The sequence below is a fragment of the Cricetulus griseus genome, chromosome 9 (genome assembly GCF_003668045.3).
Source record: "Cricetulus griseus strain 17A/GY chromosome 9, alternate assembly CriGri-PICRH-1.0, whole genome shotgun sequence".
NCBI lineage: Eukaryota > Metazoa > Chordata > Mammalia > Rodentia > Cricetidae > Cricetulus > Cricetulus griseus.
In genome coordinates this window covers 22,223,556-22,241,722 of record NC_048602.1, presented here as the reverse complement: position 1 = coordinate 22,241,722, position 18,167 = coordinate 22,223,556, and the positions used below count along the sequence as shown (strand labels likewise).

At 40.8% G+C, this 18,167-nt stretch overlaps 1 protein-coding gene across 1 annotated transcript; it reads left to right on the top strand.

Annotated features, from left to right (window-relative positions):
* The first annotated feature begins 471 nt into the window (after positions 1-471).
* LOC113837266 (leukocyte immunoglobulin-like receptor subfamily A member 5) lies at positions 472-14,724 on the top strand. Its single transcript, XM_035449163.1, has 5 exons — positions 472-550; positions 700-753; positions 938-1,222; positions 1,328-1,630; positions 14,588-14,724. Exons 1-5 carry the CDS (start codon positions 472-474, stop codon positions 14,722-14,724), a joined length of 858 nt encoding a protein of 285 aa, XP_035305054.1.
* Positions 14,725-18,167: the final 3,443 nt, after the last annotated feature.

Below are 18,167 nucleotides of genomic sequence, written 5' to 3'. Positions count from 1 at the left end.
GGACCTTCTGGCTTTCATTGTTTCCTTTACCTACAGCACAAATTTACATGTTCCTATAAGCATATCTTGGTCTGCAGAGATTACTGGACTTGACAAGGACAACACAGTGCTGTATGGATGGATGCACTGAAGGAATGGAGGAGAACCCCCAAGGGGAGGCTCTAAGAGTTAAGACCATCCTTCAATCATTCTCGCTGAGACTTGATTGGCTCAGGAATAAAGATCTATTTTCAGCTGTTTCCTGATGTCAGGGAGACAGAAAGTAATGAGGCAGGCAGCAGATGTGTCTGTGTGAGAACATGTTAGGGTCAGCTAAGAGTCTGGTGCCTGATCTAGCCACAAGCCAGAGGAAGTGAAGGCATGCCTCCTTGGGGTGATATTTCCTTTCTCTGAAATGAGATACCTCATGATACAGAGCACAGTCCTTGCAGTGGCCAAATCTCCTGTTGTCTGGAAGTGCAGCCAAGCACCATGGTCTCATTCATCTGTGGATTTGAGCCTGTGGGAGGAAAGACTGTGATCACCCTCCTCACTGTCCTGTTTTGCGTTGGTGAGATTTGAAGAGGTGGAAGGGACATTGTAATCTGAGAATGGCTTTGTTTGAGAGTAAGATCCAGATCTCTATGTAGAATGCAGGGACTCAGGGGTCTCTTGGGAGAAGGCAATGTGCTGAGCAGTTGGGGGATAAATATCTTACAGGAAATATTCCTCCAGGCCTGAATTCGAGCTCCAATACTACCACAGTGGCAAAAGGTGAGTAGCTTCTCAGCTGTCCCAACTCCTCATCCTCACTGGGAACAAAATACTGTTGTGTTCTGTAAGGATGGAGAACAGTGAGTGAGAGAGGGTTGTGTTGTAATCTGGGAGGTCGTAGAACTATGTGTAAGAACAAGAGGAGTCATATCCGGGGACTCAATATTTGACCATTTTTTTTCAGTAACACTCCCCCCACCCATCCTTTGGGCTGAGCCAGGTTCTATCATCTCTTGGGGGAAATCTGTGACCATCTTGTGCCAAGGAATCCTCCAGGCCCAGGAGTACTACTTGAATAAAGAAGGAAGGGCATCACGCTTGTATAGACAGACCCTAATGGAGCCTGGGGGCAAGGCCATGTTTCCCATCAGATTCATTACAGAGCTCCATGCAGGACGATATCACTGTTACTATGAGAGCCCTGCTGGTTCTTCAGAGCACAGTGACATTCTGGAGCTGGTGGTGATAGGTAAGAGGACACTCATTGATCCAGTTCCCTGTCATAGCACAGACACAAGGAAAGGACAATGTGTCCTGTATGGAGCCTTTATCAATCTGCCTCCTTCTCTCCTAGGTTTCTATAGTAAACCCAGCCTGTCAGCCCTGCCCAGTCCCGTTGTGACCCCAGGAGGGAATGTAACCTTTCAGTGTGTCTCATGGTTGGGATTTGGCACCTTCATTCTGACTGAGGAGGGACAAACCAATCTCTCCTGGACTCAACAGTCACAGAGACATCCAAATGGGCACCTGCAGGCCCTTTTTCCTATGGGCCCCGTAAGCCCCAGCCACAGGCGGAAATTCAGGTGTTATGGGTATGCCACCAGCAATGCCCAAGTATGGTCAGTATCCAGTGACCCCCTGGAGCTCATAATCTCAGGTGAGAATCTCTTCTTTGACATAGCTATTTTAAAATAATTTTTACTTGGTTTTGTTTGTGCAAATAATATAACTTCAACTAGTGTAAAACCATTGCACATGGTACTGAGATTCATAAAGATATCTCCATACAACTTCATTATATAATTGGGTATTTTTCACACCACATCTCACTATCTGCTACCATCTTACTTTCTCCTTCCTCTTATTCTACTCTCTTCCCTAGAAACTTTAATTTCTCTCTCCTTTTTTTTTTTTTGGTTTTTCTTTTTCGAGACAGGGTTTCTCTGTGTAGCTTTGGAGCCTATCCTGGCACTCACTCTGTAGACCAGGCTGGCCTCGAACTCACAGAGATCCACCTGCCTCTGCCTCCTGAGTGCTGAGATTAAAGGCGTGCACCACCAATGCCCGGCCCTAATTTCTCTTTTCATACCATGTATACATGTATGATTTTTGTGGCTATATATGAATATAAGATTTACTGTGAAAGAAAACTCATTTCATATATCCGAAAAAGCTGAATTTCTTTTATTCCATTATTCTGAATACAGTTCTAGCTAAGAGATCAAGCACTGAATTGAATTAGTATGGAGAGAGTGGACTCTTGCCTCCCTGTTTTTATCCACTGAGCTACCCCATTGGGGTTTGATTTCATTGAGTAACCATTCCTCTTTTGATAATGTGATGCTCAGTCTCCATGAATTCAGAATTTATATTTATTCTGTAGTTTCTCTTGCTGTTGGTCTCTAGCTCTTTTTCCCCTATAAGGGTCATACAGAACAGAAGAGATCATTTCCACTCAGCTGTTGTAAGGATCAGCCTTCAGCAGCTATGGGATTGAGGGGGAGCCATGGATTCAGTGAACTAATTATTCAATATGACTTTTCTATCTGAGGGAGTAAAACTTAATTCTCTGGGGCTGGTGAGTGGGGCAAAACTTAGTTCTCTGGGTACAGCAAGAAAAAGGAACACACACACACACATACACACACACACACACACACACACACACACACACACACACACCCTACCTTTAGGGTCTTTTTATTATCTCTCTCTTATATATGTATTTCTTTACTTACCTCTACCCATATGTATCCCTTTTGTATATTCTTAACTTTTCCCTTACAGCTTATATACTCCAGCAAAATCTTTCAAGCTGAATAAAAATTACCATGTGGTTACTTCTTATGTTTTAAGTGAATGATTACAATTAATATGAGTAAAAACCATGTTTTCCATATTCCTTACATGATTAAACATTTTACTTATTACAGGTGAAAAACAAAATTATCTCCAAGGACCCACATAACTCACCTCCCAGCAAATTGTTACAGATTAACAGGGTGTAAGCAAGCAAGGTATTTTTCTCAGTCAGTTCTTTTATGGGCAGGCTACATTTTTCAATTACAAAGAAAGGGTCAATCACTTTACTATTTATCTCAAAAGGAAATCATATGAAAAATCTCAAAAGAATTACAATCTAAACTTTTATAAAAGAAAAACCATTAGTCATCTCCACTTTAAATCCTCAGGTCATATACACACTCATCAACAGTTTGTTTTTTATTTAATTGTATTAGAAGCTGAGGGGCAGAAATGGACACAAGAAATTATTTCATCTGATCACTAATAATACCTGGACTATCTTCGTTCTTGTTTCCTGACCTCAGTGAATCCCTTGTTCAACTGTTAATAGTGTGTTTTTCTAAACTTTAAATTTTTCCCCAAGATTTTCTGCCTCAAAGCTGTTAATGAAAACACCTTAACCTAACCTTACTAAGAAACTACATGTCTAAATTTTTTATGTGGTCATTGACCTGCTCCAGCAGCAATGCTTGGAAAAAGTCAGTTACTATTCTTGTAATTAGCAATACCACTGCCCAGTGAGGGGTTAGAACCCCTCTGAGAGTTTTTGTACAACCCATAGATAATCAGGGTTGTGGTGACCGTGAAGGTAAGAATCAGAGCTATGCTCAATAATAGCTTGAGGTCTTCATGATACATAGTCTTCAGGACTATGCCTCTCCAAGGATCACTCAGGCTTGGCTTTGCCAACCACCGAGTCATGTTCCATGAGTTTCTGTTTTTTTTTTCCAGGGGTATCTGAGATCCTGCTTCAAAATATATAACCATTATATCATAAATTTAAATATAATATTCATAGTATCCTTATTTATTTGATTAATTATTGTTGGACTTTTTTTCTCTTTTGTTTTATTTGAGTTACAAACACGATTAAATTACATGTCAATCCCAGTTCCCTTCTCCCTCCCGTCCTCCCCCTACCACCCCCCAACTGAAACCCTACCTATCCCATACCCTTTCTATTCTTCCCCTGACTCAAACTTTCTGCTCCCTCACAACCTCTGCATCCCTCCTCCTCTTCCCTTCTCATTCTCGTAGCTTCCTCCCCCCTCTTCCCATGCTCTCAATTTGCTCAGGGGATGGTGACCCTTTCCCCTTCTCCAGGGGACAAAGTTTGTCTCTTTTAGGGTCCTCCTTATTTACTAGTCTCTCTGGCAGTGTGGATTGTAGGCTGGTAATCCCTTACTCTATGTCTAAAATCCACATATGAGTGAGTACATATCATGTTTGTCTTTTGTGATTTGGTTACCTCGCTCAGAATGATTTATTCGAGTTTGTTCCGTGAGTTTTAATGTTGCCTGTTGCTCCCCTCACATGGCCAGCAACACTACTATCCCAATTGTTGGCATTTGTTTTGTGTCACATGGCCACTTCTAGAGAATGTTGCATGGGCTGCTGAATGGAATGAGTATTTTTTGCTGTGTTTAAATGGAACTATCTGCACATGCCTGGTAGGTCTATTTGATTTACAGTATCATTTAACTCTCAGGTATTTCTCTCTTTGTGTTTTATTGTCATGCCTGTCTATTGGTGCAAGTCTTCAAGTTGTTGCGTTGACATTAATCTGTGTTTTTCCATACAGTAATATCCATTTCATGATCCTGAAATTATGTGTGTGATGCATACATGCTTGGAATAGTACTATCCTCTTGATTGTCTATTCCTTTAATCAATATGACATGGCTTTCTTTATCTCTTCTGGTTAATTTAGGCTCGAAGTCTACTTTGTCAGATGTCAGGACAGTGATGCATACTTGCTTTACAGTCCTCGTGTTTTAAATGTGCTTGCCTATCCTTTCACCCTGATGTTACATTTGTCTTTGATGATGAAGTAGGTTTCTATGGAGACAAAAAGCAGATAAACCCTATTTTGTAACCCCATCTGCTGGGCTGTGTGCTTGATTTGGAAATTAGGATCGTTAATATTTTAGTTGTTATTGAAGACCATATAGTAATTTCTTTTGTTTTGTTGATTCTGTAGTACTTGTTTCCTACTCTCATTTATCCCAACAGTTTGTGTTTCCTGTTGCCTCATGCATATGTTTATCTTTTTCTTCAGTTTGAAGTTACTTCTTTTTCTCTTTTATTGAAAACAGATCTTTTTTCACTCACATAATACATCCTGATTCTGGATTCCCCTCCCTCTATTCCTCCAAGTACCTCCCCAAATCTGGATCCATCCCATTAATGTCTCTCATTAGAAAACAAACAGGATTCTGAATCATAATGATAAAATAAATAAAATGAGCAGAGTTTCATAGGGAGATGGGATTCAATCTACCTCAAGATCCAGCTATACCTCTTTTAATCATATACTCAAAGGTTGCTTCATCCAACCACTGAGACACTAGCTAGTCTGTACACAATACCTAAAAATTGTAAACAGCTTAGACATCTCTGAAGAGATAAATGGATAAAGAAAATGTGGCAAGCTTACACAACGGACTATTGCTTAACCATTAAGAAGATGAAATCACGAAATTCACAAGTAAACATTCTGAGTGAGGTAACCCATACACACTAGGACAAACTTGGTGTGTATTCACTTATATGAAGATATTACTTGCTAAGTCAGTGACAACCAAGCTATAATCCATTGAACCACATGCTGGGGTCCGGCCTGTATCAGTCCCACACTACAGAGGCCGTCTATTCTGGACTGATGTCTTTGGAGCTGAACAGCAGAACAGCCCTGGGTCCAACCCTGAGTAGGGGAGTATGGATGAGGGAAGTCCTAGCTACCCAATGGTGTTAAAGACCAGACAGAGACATCTTGTCATCTCATGAGGGCTCTCAGTCAGCACTGGAGACCACAGTTTATTCAAGCATCCTCTTAAATAGCTTTCCAAAAGTGGGGGTACTGGCAGAAGACATCTCTTATCATGTATAGAGCTGATATCAAGTATTTCCTTTAATCCTCGGGACACCCCTAAAACTGCACGTCCTCTTTAGCATTCCAGCTCATCCCCCCACTAGTCCTCAAGCCCTCTCTAGCCCTCAGGATGGGTGTGGGCCCACCCAGGGCCTAGTTCTATTGTTATACAAACTAGGAGACATCCTCCACCTTGGCCAGGCCATCCGGAGGTAAAGAGCCAACCACTAAAATACAATAGGATAACTGAGTTCCTAGAATTGAGCTGAGGCCCTTATGCAAAATATTATATTTGGGCCCCCGGACAACCACAGAAGTTAGGCACAGAGTAAATGACTAGGGAGGGCAGATAGAGTTTCCCAGGAAAGGGAAATAGAGTATATAGTGGATGAAGTGTCCTATGGATATATGATATATGCCTAAGAACTATATAGCTCCATCTTGTGGTAGATCAAGAATGAGTATCTTAGTGCTTTTATAAAATTACACTACTACCACCTGGAGAAGTGTTCCCCTTATAAGCATCTCCACCAGCATGAGATGTCACTTGTTTTATTGATCTAAGCCATTCTGGTTGGAGTGATATGAAATCCCAGTGTAGCTTTGGTTTGGTTTGCATTTCTTTAAGTGTTTCTCAGTAACTTTAGTTCCCTCTTCTGAGAATTCTGTTTAGATTTATACCCCATTTTTAACTGAGTTATTTGCTCTCTTGATATGTTACGTTTTTGAATTCTTTACATATTTTGGATATTAGCCCTTTATCAGAGGTGTAGTTAGTAAAAAAAAATAAAATCTTTTCTCTTTTTGTAGGCTGACGATTTGTCCAAATGATGACATCCTTTGCCATTCAGAAGCTTTTCAGTTTCATGAGGTTCCATTTATTAGTTGTTGATATTAGCGCCTGTGCTGTGTTCTGTTCAGAAAGTCTTTTCCTGTGCCAATGTGTTCAAGGCTATTTTCCAGTTTATTTTTCTATCTGGTTCAGTGTATGCAGTTTTATACTGATCTCTTTGATTGACTTGGACTTAAGTTTTGTGGAAGGTGATAGGTATGGAACTCTTTATATTCTCCTACACGCAGATATCTGGTTTGACCAGAACCATTTGTTAGAGATGACATGTTTTTTTCCAGTATGGCATTTCTGCCTTCTTTATGAAAAATCAGGTGTCCTCCATAGACTGCCCAAGCCCCTCAGTTGACACTCGAGTTCAGGGGGAACCTAATTCAGTCTTATGCAGGTTCCCTAGCTGTCAGTCTAGATAGACCATGAGTTTCCAGTTGCTCAGGTCAGCTGTTTCTGTGGCTTTTAAAACAATCTTTTTGTTTGTTTATCTTGCTTTTTTTGAGACAGGGTTTTCTCTGTGGCTTTGGAGGCTGTCCTGGAACTAGCTCTTGTAGACCAGGCTGGCCTTGAACTCACAGAGATCCACCTGCCTCTGCCTCCCGAGTGCGCCACCAACGCCCGGCGATCTGTACCCATTTTTAAATTGGATTATTTGGTATTTTGGTGACTAGTTTCTTGATTTCTTTGTGTATTTTGGAGATCAGCCTTCTGCCAGATGTGGGGTTGGTGAAGACCTTTTCCCATTCTGTGGGCTGCTGTTTTGTCTTGTTTATTGTGTCCTTTGCCTTACAGAAGCTTCTCAGTTTCAAGAGGTCCCATTTATGATTGTCTATCTCTGTGTCTGTGCTACTGGTGTTATGTTCAGGAAGTGGTCTCCTGTACCAACTCATTCAATGCTACTTCCACTTTTTCTTCTAAGAGGTCCAGTGTAGCAGGATTGATGTTGAGGTCTTGGATGCATTTGGACTTAAGTTTTGTGCATGGGGACAGGTATGGATCTATCTGCAATCACTTACATGTCAGTATCCAATTATGCCAGCGCCATTTGTTGAAGATGCTTTCTTTTGTCCATTGTATAATTTTCGCTTCTTTGTCAAAATTCAGGTGTTTGTAGGTGTGTGCGTTAATATGAGGATCTTATATTTGATTCCATTGGTTCATCTGTCTGTTATCAAGCTATTTTCATTACAATAGCTCCATAGTACAGCTTAAAGTCAGGGATGGTGATGCCTCCGGAAGTTCCTTTATTGTACAGAGTTGTTTTGGCTATCCTGGGTTTTTTTGTTTTTGCATATGAAGCTGAGTATTGTTCTTTCAAAGTCTGTGAAGAATTGCGCTGGGATTTTGATGGGGATTGCATCTACAGATTGCTTTTGGTAAGATTTCCATTTTTACAATGTTGATCCTACCTGTTCAAGAGCATGGAAGATGTTTCTATTTTCTGATATCTACTTTATTTTCTCTCTTTAAAGGCTTTAAGTAAAACACAAACAAACAAAACAAAACAAAAAGAGATAAAGTACTTGTCATACAGGTCTTTCACTTTTTTGGTTAGAGTTACCTCAAGATTTTTTTTATGTTATCTATGGCTATTGTGAAGGGTGATATTTCTCAGATTTCTTTCTCAGCCCTTTCAGCATCTATATATAGGAAGGCTATTGATTTTTTTGAGTTAATCTTGTATCCTGACAATTTACTGAAGGTGATTATCAGATGTAGCAATTCCCTGGTAGCATTTTTCTGGTCACTTATGTACACTATCATATCATTAGTAAATAGTGTAAGTTTGACTTCTTCCTTTCCAATTTGTATCCCCTTGATCTCCTTTTGTTGTCTTATTGCTGTAGTTAGAACTTCAAGTACAATAGTGAAGAGATATGGAGACAGTGGACAGCCTTGTCTTGTTCCTGATTTTAGAGGAATTTCATTGAGTTTCTCTCCATTTAGTTTGATGTTGGCTGTTGGCTTGCTGAATATTGCTTTTATTATGTTTAGGTATGGTCCTGTTATCCTTGGTCTTTCCAAGACCTTTATCGTGAAGGGGGTGTTGAATTTTGTCAAAGGCTTTTTCAGCATCTAGTGGGATGATCATGTGGTTTTTCTTTGTCAGTTTGTTTATATTGTGAATTACATTAATGGATTTTCATATGTTGAAGCATCCCCTCATCCATGGGATGAAGCCTACTTGATCACGGTGGATGATTTTGCTGATGTGTTCTTGGATTTGATTTGCCAGTATTTTATTTAGTATTTTTGTATCAATGTTGCGTTTCTGTGTGGCTTGGGTACCAAGGCAATTGTAGCTGCATAAAACAATGTTTGGCTATGACTGTTTCTGCTTTTATTGTGTGGAACAATTTGAGGAGTATTGGTATTAGCTCTTCTTTGAATTTCTTGAAGAATTCTGTACTGAAACTATCTGGCCCTGTGTTTTCTGTCCTTGGGAGTCCTTTGATGACTGCTTCCATTTCATTAGGGGTTATAAGTCTATTTAAATTGCTTATCTGTTCTTGATTTAATTTTTTATGTGATACCTATCCAAAAAATTGCGTATTTCCTTTAAATTTTCAAATTTTGTGGAGTATAGGTTTTCAAAGTATGACCTGATAATTCTCTGAATTTCCTTAGTGTCTGCTCTTATGTTCCCCTTTCCATTTTGACTTTGTCAATTTGGATATTCTCTCTTTGCCTTTTTATTAGTTTGGATAAAGGTTTGTCTATCTTTTTGATTTTTCAAAGAAACAACTCATTGTTTCATTGATCCTTCGTATCACTTTCTTTGTTTCTACTTTATTGATTTCAGCTCTCAATTTGATTATTTCCTTGGGTCTACTCCTCCTAGGTGCATTTGCTTCTTTTTGTTGTAGAGCTTTCAGGTGTGCTGTTAAATAACGATTGTAACTATTCTCTACTTTATTCATGTAGGCACTCAGTGCTATGAACCTCCCTCTTAGCACTGGTTTCAAAGTGTTCCATAAGTTTGGGTATGTTGTGCCTTCATTTTCATAGCATTCTAGGAAGGCTTTAATTTACTTTATTCTTCCTTGCAGGGGTGATGCAGTTGGTTATTGTTCAGTTTTCATGAGTTTGTAGGCTTTCTGCAGTTTGTGTATTTTTTGAATTGTAGCATTAAACCATGGTGATAGGTTAAGATACTAGGGCATATTTCAATTTTTTTGTATCTGTTCAGTTTACTTTGTTGCTGAATGTGTAGTCCATTTAGAGAAGGTTCTATGGTATGCTGAGAAGAAGGTATTTTCTTTTGTGTTTGGATGGAATATTCTATAGATGTGTGTTAAACCCAACTGAGTCATAACTTCTGTTAGCTCCTTTATTTCTCCGTTAAGTTTCTGTCTGGTAGTCCCGTCCAGTGGTAAGAGCGGAGTGTTAAAATCTCCCACTATAAGTGTGTGGGGTTTTATGTATGATTTAAGTTTTAGTAATGTTTCTTTTATGAATGTGGGTACCTTTGTATTTGGGGCATAGATGTTCAGAATTGAGACTTCATTTTGACGTATTTTTCCTGTGACAAATATAAAATGCCCTTCTTCATCTCTTTTGATTAATTTTAGTTTGAAGTATAATTTGTTAGATATTAGGATAGTTACACCAGCTTGTTTCTTGGGTCCATTTGATTGGAAATTCTTTTCCCAACCTTTTACCTTGAAGTAATGTCTGTCTTTGAAGTTGAGGTGTGTTTCTTGTATGCAGTAGAAGAATGGATTGTCTTCATATACATTCTGTTAGCTTGTGTGTTTTTATAAGTGAATTGAAACCATTGATATTAAGGTATATTAATGACCATTGATTGTTGGTTCCTGTTATTTTTGGATTTGGTGATGGTGGTATTGTGTGTGTTTCCCTTTTTGGTGGGTTTTGGCAGTGTGGGATTATCTATTTGCCTATGTTTTTATGAGTGTAGCTAACTTCCTTGGTTTGGAATTTTCTTTCCAGTACTTTCTTTCAGGCTGGATTTGTGGTTATATATTTTTTTAAATGTTATTTTTTTCCCATGCAATTTCTCGTTTTCTCCATCTCCACTGATTGAAAGCTTTGATGGGTATAATAGTCTGGGTTGACATCCATGGTCTCTTAATGCTCTTGTCAGGGCCTCCAACTATGTGGAGGGGAGAAAAGGAGAAGTCCCAGTATCCACCTCCGTTGATGGGGGCAGGGCCAAATCTCTGATGGTGGCAGATGAAGTCCTGGATGGTTTGGGACTGTCCCTAGGTTTCTGGGGATTTGGTAGTCAGGGTTAGGGCTAGGGTAATATTCTACAACAGGTCTTTGTATTTATAATTTTGTATTCAATTTCACTTCCATATCCTATATTTGCTTCCCTATTTCATTCAGCTGTTTGTTTCACTCACTCTTTGAATTACCTCAAGGTTTTTGTTCATGTCCTCTTCCATTATTATTTTTGCTTAAAATCATTTTTTTGAATTCTTTAATATTTTGCCTTAATCATGCACACTGGAAACCGTTATGTGAAATCAGTAACTTTCAGAGGAAACCAAGCTGTATTGATTTTCATGTTGTTAGTCTTTTTTTTTCAATTAGGACTTGTGTATCGACATAGCATTCACTTTAAAAATAAGTCTCCCCTCAACCCTAATTATTTCAGTAAGTGACGGAGCATTGAAATACTGTGTGTAGCATTGAGGTTATGAGTGTAATTGAAAGGGTAAACAAGAGTAAGACTGCCGAGTGTGGGCTGGAGGGAGGCTCAGTGGTTAAAACAGTTACTTGGAAGTGAAAGGACCCCAGTTTGGACCCGATGAAACCCACATAAAGCCAGACATAGAAGTGAAAGTTATTTGACATCTGGGGTTTGTTCTCTAACTCCACACAGGTGATATGGTATTCATGTGCCCACAGTCACTTACTATCACATAAACACTAAAATCAATGTAATTGAATATACATCTTTTCAAAAGACCACAGAATGGTAATTGTCTTAGATGTGGTTTCTATTGCTGTGAAGAGACACCGTGACCATGGCAACTCTTCTAAAGGAAAACATTTAATTGAGGCAGTGGTTTACAGCTCAGAGAGTCAGTCCATTATCACTGTAAGGATCCAGGCACTATGCTGGTCTGCCCCTGTCACCTGGCAGAATGCACTCAGGCAGTACCCTGGTCAGCCCAGGTGCAAAGGACTCCTTTAAAAGAAAGAGCTCCACCCACTTATGCTCTCTTTCTTCTCTGTCTTTCCCAGTCCTCTCTTTCCTGCTCCTCTCTTTCCCTCTCTGTCCTGCTGTTCCCCTAGGGCAGACAAGACTTTTCCTGTCTCCCTCTTCTTTCTATCCTCTCTCTGTCTCTTTGTTTCTTTGTCTCTTTTTTTCCTTCCCTCTTCCCTCCCCCTTCTAATAAAACTGCTCTGGCTGGCTGGCAGGTTTGCCCCCTTGGCCTTTGTCACCCTCACCTGCCATGGAATCCACCAAGGTCCCCCATGTGCTTTATCCTAGCAGCCACCATGGGGAGGAGCACGGCAGCATGCAGTCAGATATGGTGCTGCCTACATCTTGACCAGAAGGTAACAGGAAATGGTCTGACACATTGGGTGGTATCCTGGGCAGAGGCAACAACAAGGCCATAGCCACTCAGACAAAGCCACACCTGCTAACAGAGCCACTCCCTATGAGCTTACGGGGGTCAATTGCATTCAAGCCACCACAATAATACAGAGAAAACACAGTCTGCAAAATAAACACAACAGAAAAATGTAATAAGGCAGGCAAAAGCTGCACTTCTAAATTGATGTTAATTAACCCAGGCATGGTGTCACAAATCTTTAATCCTAACACTTGGGAGGCAGAGGCATGCAGACCTCTGTGAGTTCTAAGCCAGCCTAGTCTACATAACAACTTTCAGGACAGAGGATCGACACAAAGAGACCTGTCTCAAAGACATTGTTTTCATTAAATTAAGAAATTTATTGAACTCATGGGAATAAAGCAGATCTGGGTAGGGATGTATAATCTAAATGTGATCTCTTCCCTAGGTGCTAGTGTTTTCTAGGCATTCCTTCCAGGGCTTGCGGATGTCAGTCAGACCTCTGCACAGACTTTCAAAGGTTGGTGCTGTGCAGATGCTGTTCGAAACTCTAGGCATTGCTCCCCTTGTCTGGGGTTCAAATCATGGCTCTATCTTTGGGCATTCCTTCTTGACTTGGTTTTTCAATTCTGCACATGCCTCTGGGCAGTTTTTTCCAGATTTTCTTATAAACACTATTCCAATTAATGAAGAGTCCTTTGTGATTGGGTTCTGAATGGTCTTCATGCCCCAATGTGACCTTTTCCAATTGTGTTTGTGCTACTGAAATGGAGATAGACTCTTTGAGAAGTGGAGGTACCTCCTGTGCAGAATGGCTGGTAACAAATTAAGCACATCAACCACTTAATTTGCACCTAACTTTTTCTCCAGGAGTGTTCAGGAAACCCTCTCTTGGCACACTATGATTTTTTAAACTATGATTTACTGATGATATTTACCTCAGCCAAAATAAGTTGTAAATATTTCCATCTTAACTTCTTATTTGGACCCAAACATTTCTTGTTTTGTGTGTATACTTAGGTGTACATCTTCCATGGCAGAAATACCTGCATGCTAATCTGTAATAGACACCATATGTTTGCATCTGAAAACATTCATTCTTAGTAATTTTGTTCATTCGCTTAAAATTGTCCAATTGGTTGTTGTTATGTGATCTTCTTTACACAGATTGCAAAATGTAGAAAACATTTTACTTATCTCAGTTTTAATTGTGTGTATACGTGTGGAGAGAGTATGTGCTTGTGACTAAAGTGCCCACAGAGGTCAGAGGCATTGAGTCTCCCTGAATCTAGAGTTATAGCCAGTTGTTACTACCAACATGAATGCTGGGAACTGAACTCAGGTCCTCTGCCAGAGCACTGAGCACTCTTACCCACTGAGACATCTCTCTGTCCTCAAATATAGAAGCAAGGTGTTAAGTGTTTTTGTTAATTTATCTTATTTTTAACAGTATACAATTCTATATTGTATATACTATATAAAATCACATATAAATCTATTATATAATATATAAAGCAAATATAAATAACAAATATAAATATGTCACATTTTTTGGTTTTTCGAGACAGAAATATGTCATATTTTATAAAATACATAGTATAGATATATAATCTCTCTCTCTCTCACACATATAACATGCATTCTGTGGTGATTAGTTTTTTTTGTCTATTTGAAACAAACAGGAGTCATCTAGAGAGAGGAAACCTGATTTGAAAAATTGTCACCAAGCCAGGCATTGGTGGAGCACATCTTTAATCCCAGCACTCAGGAGGCAGAGGCATTCGGATCTCTGTGAGTTCAAGGCCAGCCTGGTCTCCAGAGCGAGAGTCAGGATAGGCTCCAAAGCCACAGAGAAACCCTGTCTCGAAAAAAACCAAAAAAAAAAAAAGTTGTCACCATCAAATTTGTCTGTAGGCAAGTCTGTAGGCCATTTTCTTGAATGTGGGAGAGCCCAGCTCATAGTAGGTGGTGTGATCCCAGGGTTATATAAAAAAAGCAAGATGGCCTTATGGAAAGAACCTTTAGCCAACAATCAAGGGCTTCATCCCAAATCACTGAGATGAGAATAACATACACTTATAGAGCTTAAGAAATCTAGGAAATGGTTAAAAGACCTATTCTCTTTACCACTTTCTGGTTTTTAGGAATGGATGAGACCACCAGTCCATCATCAAACAAGTCAAACTCCACAACAGGTGAGTAAGGAAAACAGTTACAGAGCTGGATACAGAGAGTCAAGTCTTGTCCAGGGGAGGTAGTTGCCCTGTGTGAATTATGGATCCTGGACTGCAGTGTAACCTTGTGTTTGAAATCACCCAGGTTCATCTCTCCAAGACCACACAGTGGAGAATCTTACCAGGATCACATTGGGCAGCTTGGTCTTGGTGGTTCTTGGAATTTTTCTATTTGAGGCTCAGCACAGCCAGAGAAAGATACAAGACAAAGCCAGGAGTTAAACAATGGAGACATCAGTACACATCTCAGAGTGCCGGAACAAAGACTACTGTGCCTGGTGAATATTACAAGCTGATGTGGTTCTGGAGTTAAATCTAGGAACAGGTTGTGTGAACTCTGAGTGAAGAATCTTTAGGGGAGTGACATGATGATTTGGAGATATCAGGGTAGTTTTTGAAGAGAACTATTCGTCCATTAAACTCTGATACTTTCCCACAAATGTTATATTTCTCTGACTGGCCCCTTCTTTTCTCACCCCTTTGCACCCCAAAGTACTCATTTGATATTGTTTTTCCATGCAACTTAACAATCTGGGTTAAGAGCAGCATTCCTTTGTGAATGATACAGATGCTCCATTTCTTTAACTCAAACTACAATTTTAGTGAAAACAGTGAAATAAACTGACAACATCAGTCTCAAGATGAAATAGGTAAACCCCCAAACCACTAAGATGTTTCTTTCTCATCAACACACCTAGCAACACTGAGGAATTGTGGGACAGGGAAAGTAATTAGTTTTGGGGAAGGCAGAAAATGAGCAACCCCCATTTTCAGATCTTCTCAATGTGGCTGGTTTCTATGGGTCTTTAAGAGTGACACCTGTAGTCCAAGCAGTTTGGGTCTGAATAGTGGAGTGAGTTAGATCAGTAACAGTAATCGCTCATGGCTAGAATCTCAGGAGACAGATGGGGCACATAGGAAAATGGGTAGTTTCTAAAGCTACAAGAGGAAACTGTTACGATAAATCTTTCCGCCAAAAGCCACCGAGCCCACCGACACGTGTGAGCCTTATGCCAGCTGCCCGCCTGAGTTAGGGCCCAAATGAATACACAGAAACTTGTATTAGGTTCAAAGCTGCTTGGCCAATGACTAGGATTCTCATCTGTTAGCTCAGTCTTAATTATCATAAATCAATATATTTTATAAGACTTATCTTATCGGACACCTTATTGGCATCCCCCTTGCCGGTGGCTCACATGGCGCCGCTGGAGCAGGAGCAGAGGGGAAAAAGGGACCCTTCCTGTTTCTCCTTCTTTAAATATGAGTCCCCTTGCTATGTCACTTCCTGCCTGGATCACCACACTTTTCTACTACATTTCCCAGAATCCTCTTTGACTCCTAGTCCTGTCTAACTAGCTGTCTCATTGGCCAAACAGAACTTTATTTAACAATCAATAAGATAAACATACACAGAAGTACTTCCCGCATCAAGAAACCTCATGTTAGGATGGGGCATTAAATTTTAATTGGGGATGTTCATTAAGTGAGTCAAGGGGGGGGGGCTTTTGATTACTGGATTCTAATACTTTGATAGCTGGACCTTGATAGTCAGCTTCAGGAGGAGAGATTAGCCAGATAAGGGAATGGACTGGACCTTGGTGGCCTGCTTTAATAATGTAATCTAACAGGTTTTTAGCCAAGCAGAGGGACCTGGGGATAAGACCAAGGCCCACCAGAGCCCTAGTGTCCCTTCATTCCCACCTTTTTGTTTTAGTATTGGGTGGCCAGGTGTTGGGTAAGTGATATAATTCTCTCTGACTGCTTCCTGTTGATGCTGGGGTGGCATAGTTGTTATGGGACCCAAAAAAGCCGGGTCCCATGTAGTTTCAGACTTGGAAAAGCAGGCTATGTAAGTTGATGTTTAAGTTCTATCAGGCTGGCCCTGGAATTGATGGAGCAGTATGTAATTGATTTGAAATCTGTTGGGACAGATAGACTAGGGATGGATGTGTAGTTAAGGAGTTTAGAAAAACACTGTTCTTGAGTGTATATTTGCTAACTGTCAGATTTAACTGTTTAAATGTCAAATTCAGCAGATCTCTGAAGACTTTGAGGAGCAAGTATCTATTAAGTGTACCTGATAAATAGAAGGGTAAATCAGGCTTGTTTCTGTAAACCATAAATGTAGCAAACTTTTGTCATGACAGAATATTAGCGTTTGTTTTGTATGTCTGAGTTTAAGCTGTAGGCAGTGTAAGGACAGGAAGGGGTTACTAAGTTGGGAAAGTGGCCAGGACCCTGGAGGAAGGATGTATGAGATAAGAAGGGCCATAAAGTAATTAGAAGTGTAAATTTGCCTTTAGGAAGGGAGGATGCAAGAATCTGTGGCAGACTGAGAACTAGGAGCAGGGAGCATGCAGGGGTGTCGAAATTGATTTTATGATAGGAGGGGGCCTCACAGCATGGGGGCTGCTCTTTGGAGTAACTCCAGTGAGGCTGAGGCTGGTCTGTTGGAGGTAGTACAAGGAAGACAGCGGGTGGGAAATGAAATTTTGTTGAAGGGAAGTTTTGGAAATATAGAACGGAGTTAAGATAAAAGAGATCTTGGGATCCTGTGTTTGTGTAAGCCTCAGGAGGAGTCTCAGAACAGGAAAGGGTTAAATCGGGAAAGTGGCAGGAAAAAGTTGTGGTTGCCCTTGACCACAAAGGCTGGCTGGCATGGAGTAACGGACTAGGAGCTAGAGATGGACTGGGCAAGGACAGAGGCAGGGGCTGCAGCAGATGGGGAGGATTTATTTGGGTTACACAGGTTGTTAAGGAGAGTTGGAGGGGTTGGCAGAGGAAGGCAGGGAGAGGGAATCTGAAAAGGATAGCAACAGGGTTTCAGAGAAGGAAAAGCAGGGGTTGTTGTTAACAGCTGTAAGTCATAGCAAAGTTTTATGTTATCAGCAAAGAAAGCTGCAACAGGGGGGATGGGGGCAGGAGTGTGTGGGACGTGGTGGTAGCTGCTGGGACCCTTAGGGTCTGAGGAGAGCCACCCATGGCTCTGGAGCCTGGGGGAAGGGGAGGAGTGGCCACATAGCTACAGAGGAAGTGTCTGGCTTGGCCTGAGAAGTTCTAGGCCACAGAGGTATAGGGCATGGCTTTCCCTTGGTAACAACATAGCAGGGGCTGTCTGTCGGGGGCAGGGCAGGGCTGGCTGCCTCAAAGTGGGCTCCTTTCCCCTCACAAACTTTCACAAAAATAGTAGCCGAAAGTTCTCCAGACTTGCTCCATTTTCAATCCAAAACCTCAGTGGCTCCTTACATGAGAGGACCAGGACAGTTCAGGCCCTCCGAAGACATTAGAGATCATGTCCTAGACTAAATATTTAACAGGAAATACCCTGTCATGTAAGAGCAATGACAGATATGAGAAACATGGCTTCATTCTATGAATCAAGGTTGGTTTAAGAATTTCAAGCACCAACCTGATATTTTCCATCACGAAAAAGTAAAAGGGAAGTATGTTTGCCATTGTAGATGGAGGGAGAGAATTTGATAGAGAGTTAAGATGCATCCATGAATGTTAAAACTGGGACCAGTGTGCAAGAAGGGACTTTGAGAGCCCATCCCACGTGAAGGGTTACACTCTGGCCCTGGACACATGGGGGAGGGCCCAGGACCAGCATAGGAAGACTTGGTGGACTTTGCAGAGCCCCCGTTGAGGGCCCTACCCTGCCTGGG

Bases quoted from the DNA above. Each gene is read 5' to 3' on its own strand.
- LOC113837266 (XM_035449163.1), top strand. From the start codon at position 472: ATGGTCTCATTCATCTGTGGATTTGAGCCTGTGGGAGGAAAGACTGTG. The intron at 754-937 runs GTGAGTAGCTTC...ATTTTTTTTCAG, and splicing joins TACTACCACAGTGGCAAAAG to TAACACTCCCCCCACCCATC. The intron at 1,223-1,327 runs GTAAGAGGACAC...CTTCTCTCCTAG, and splicing joins TCTGGAGCTGGTGGTGATAG to GTTTCTATAGTAAACCCAGC.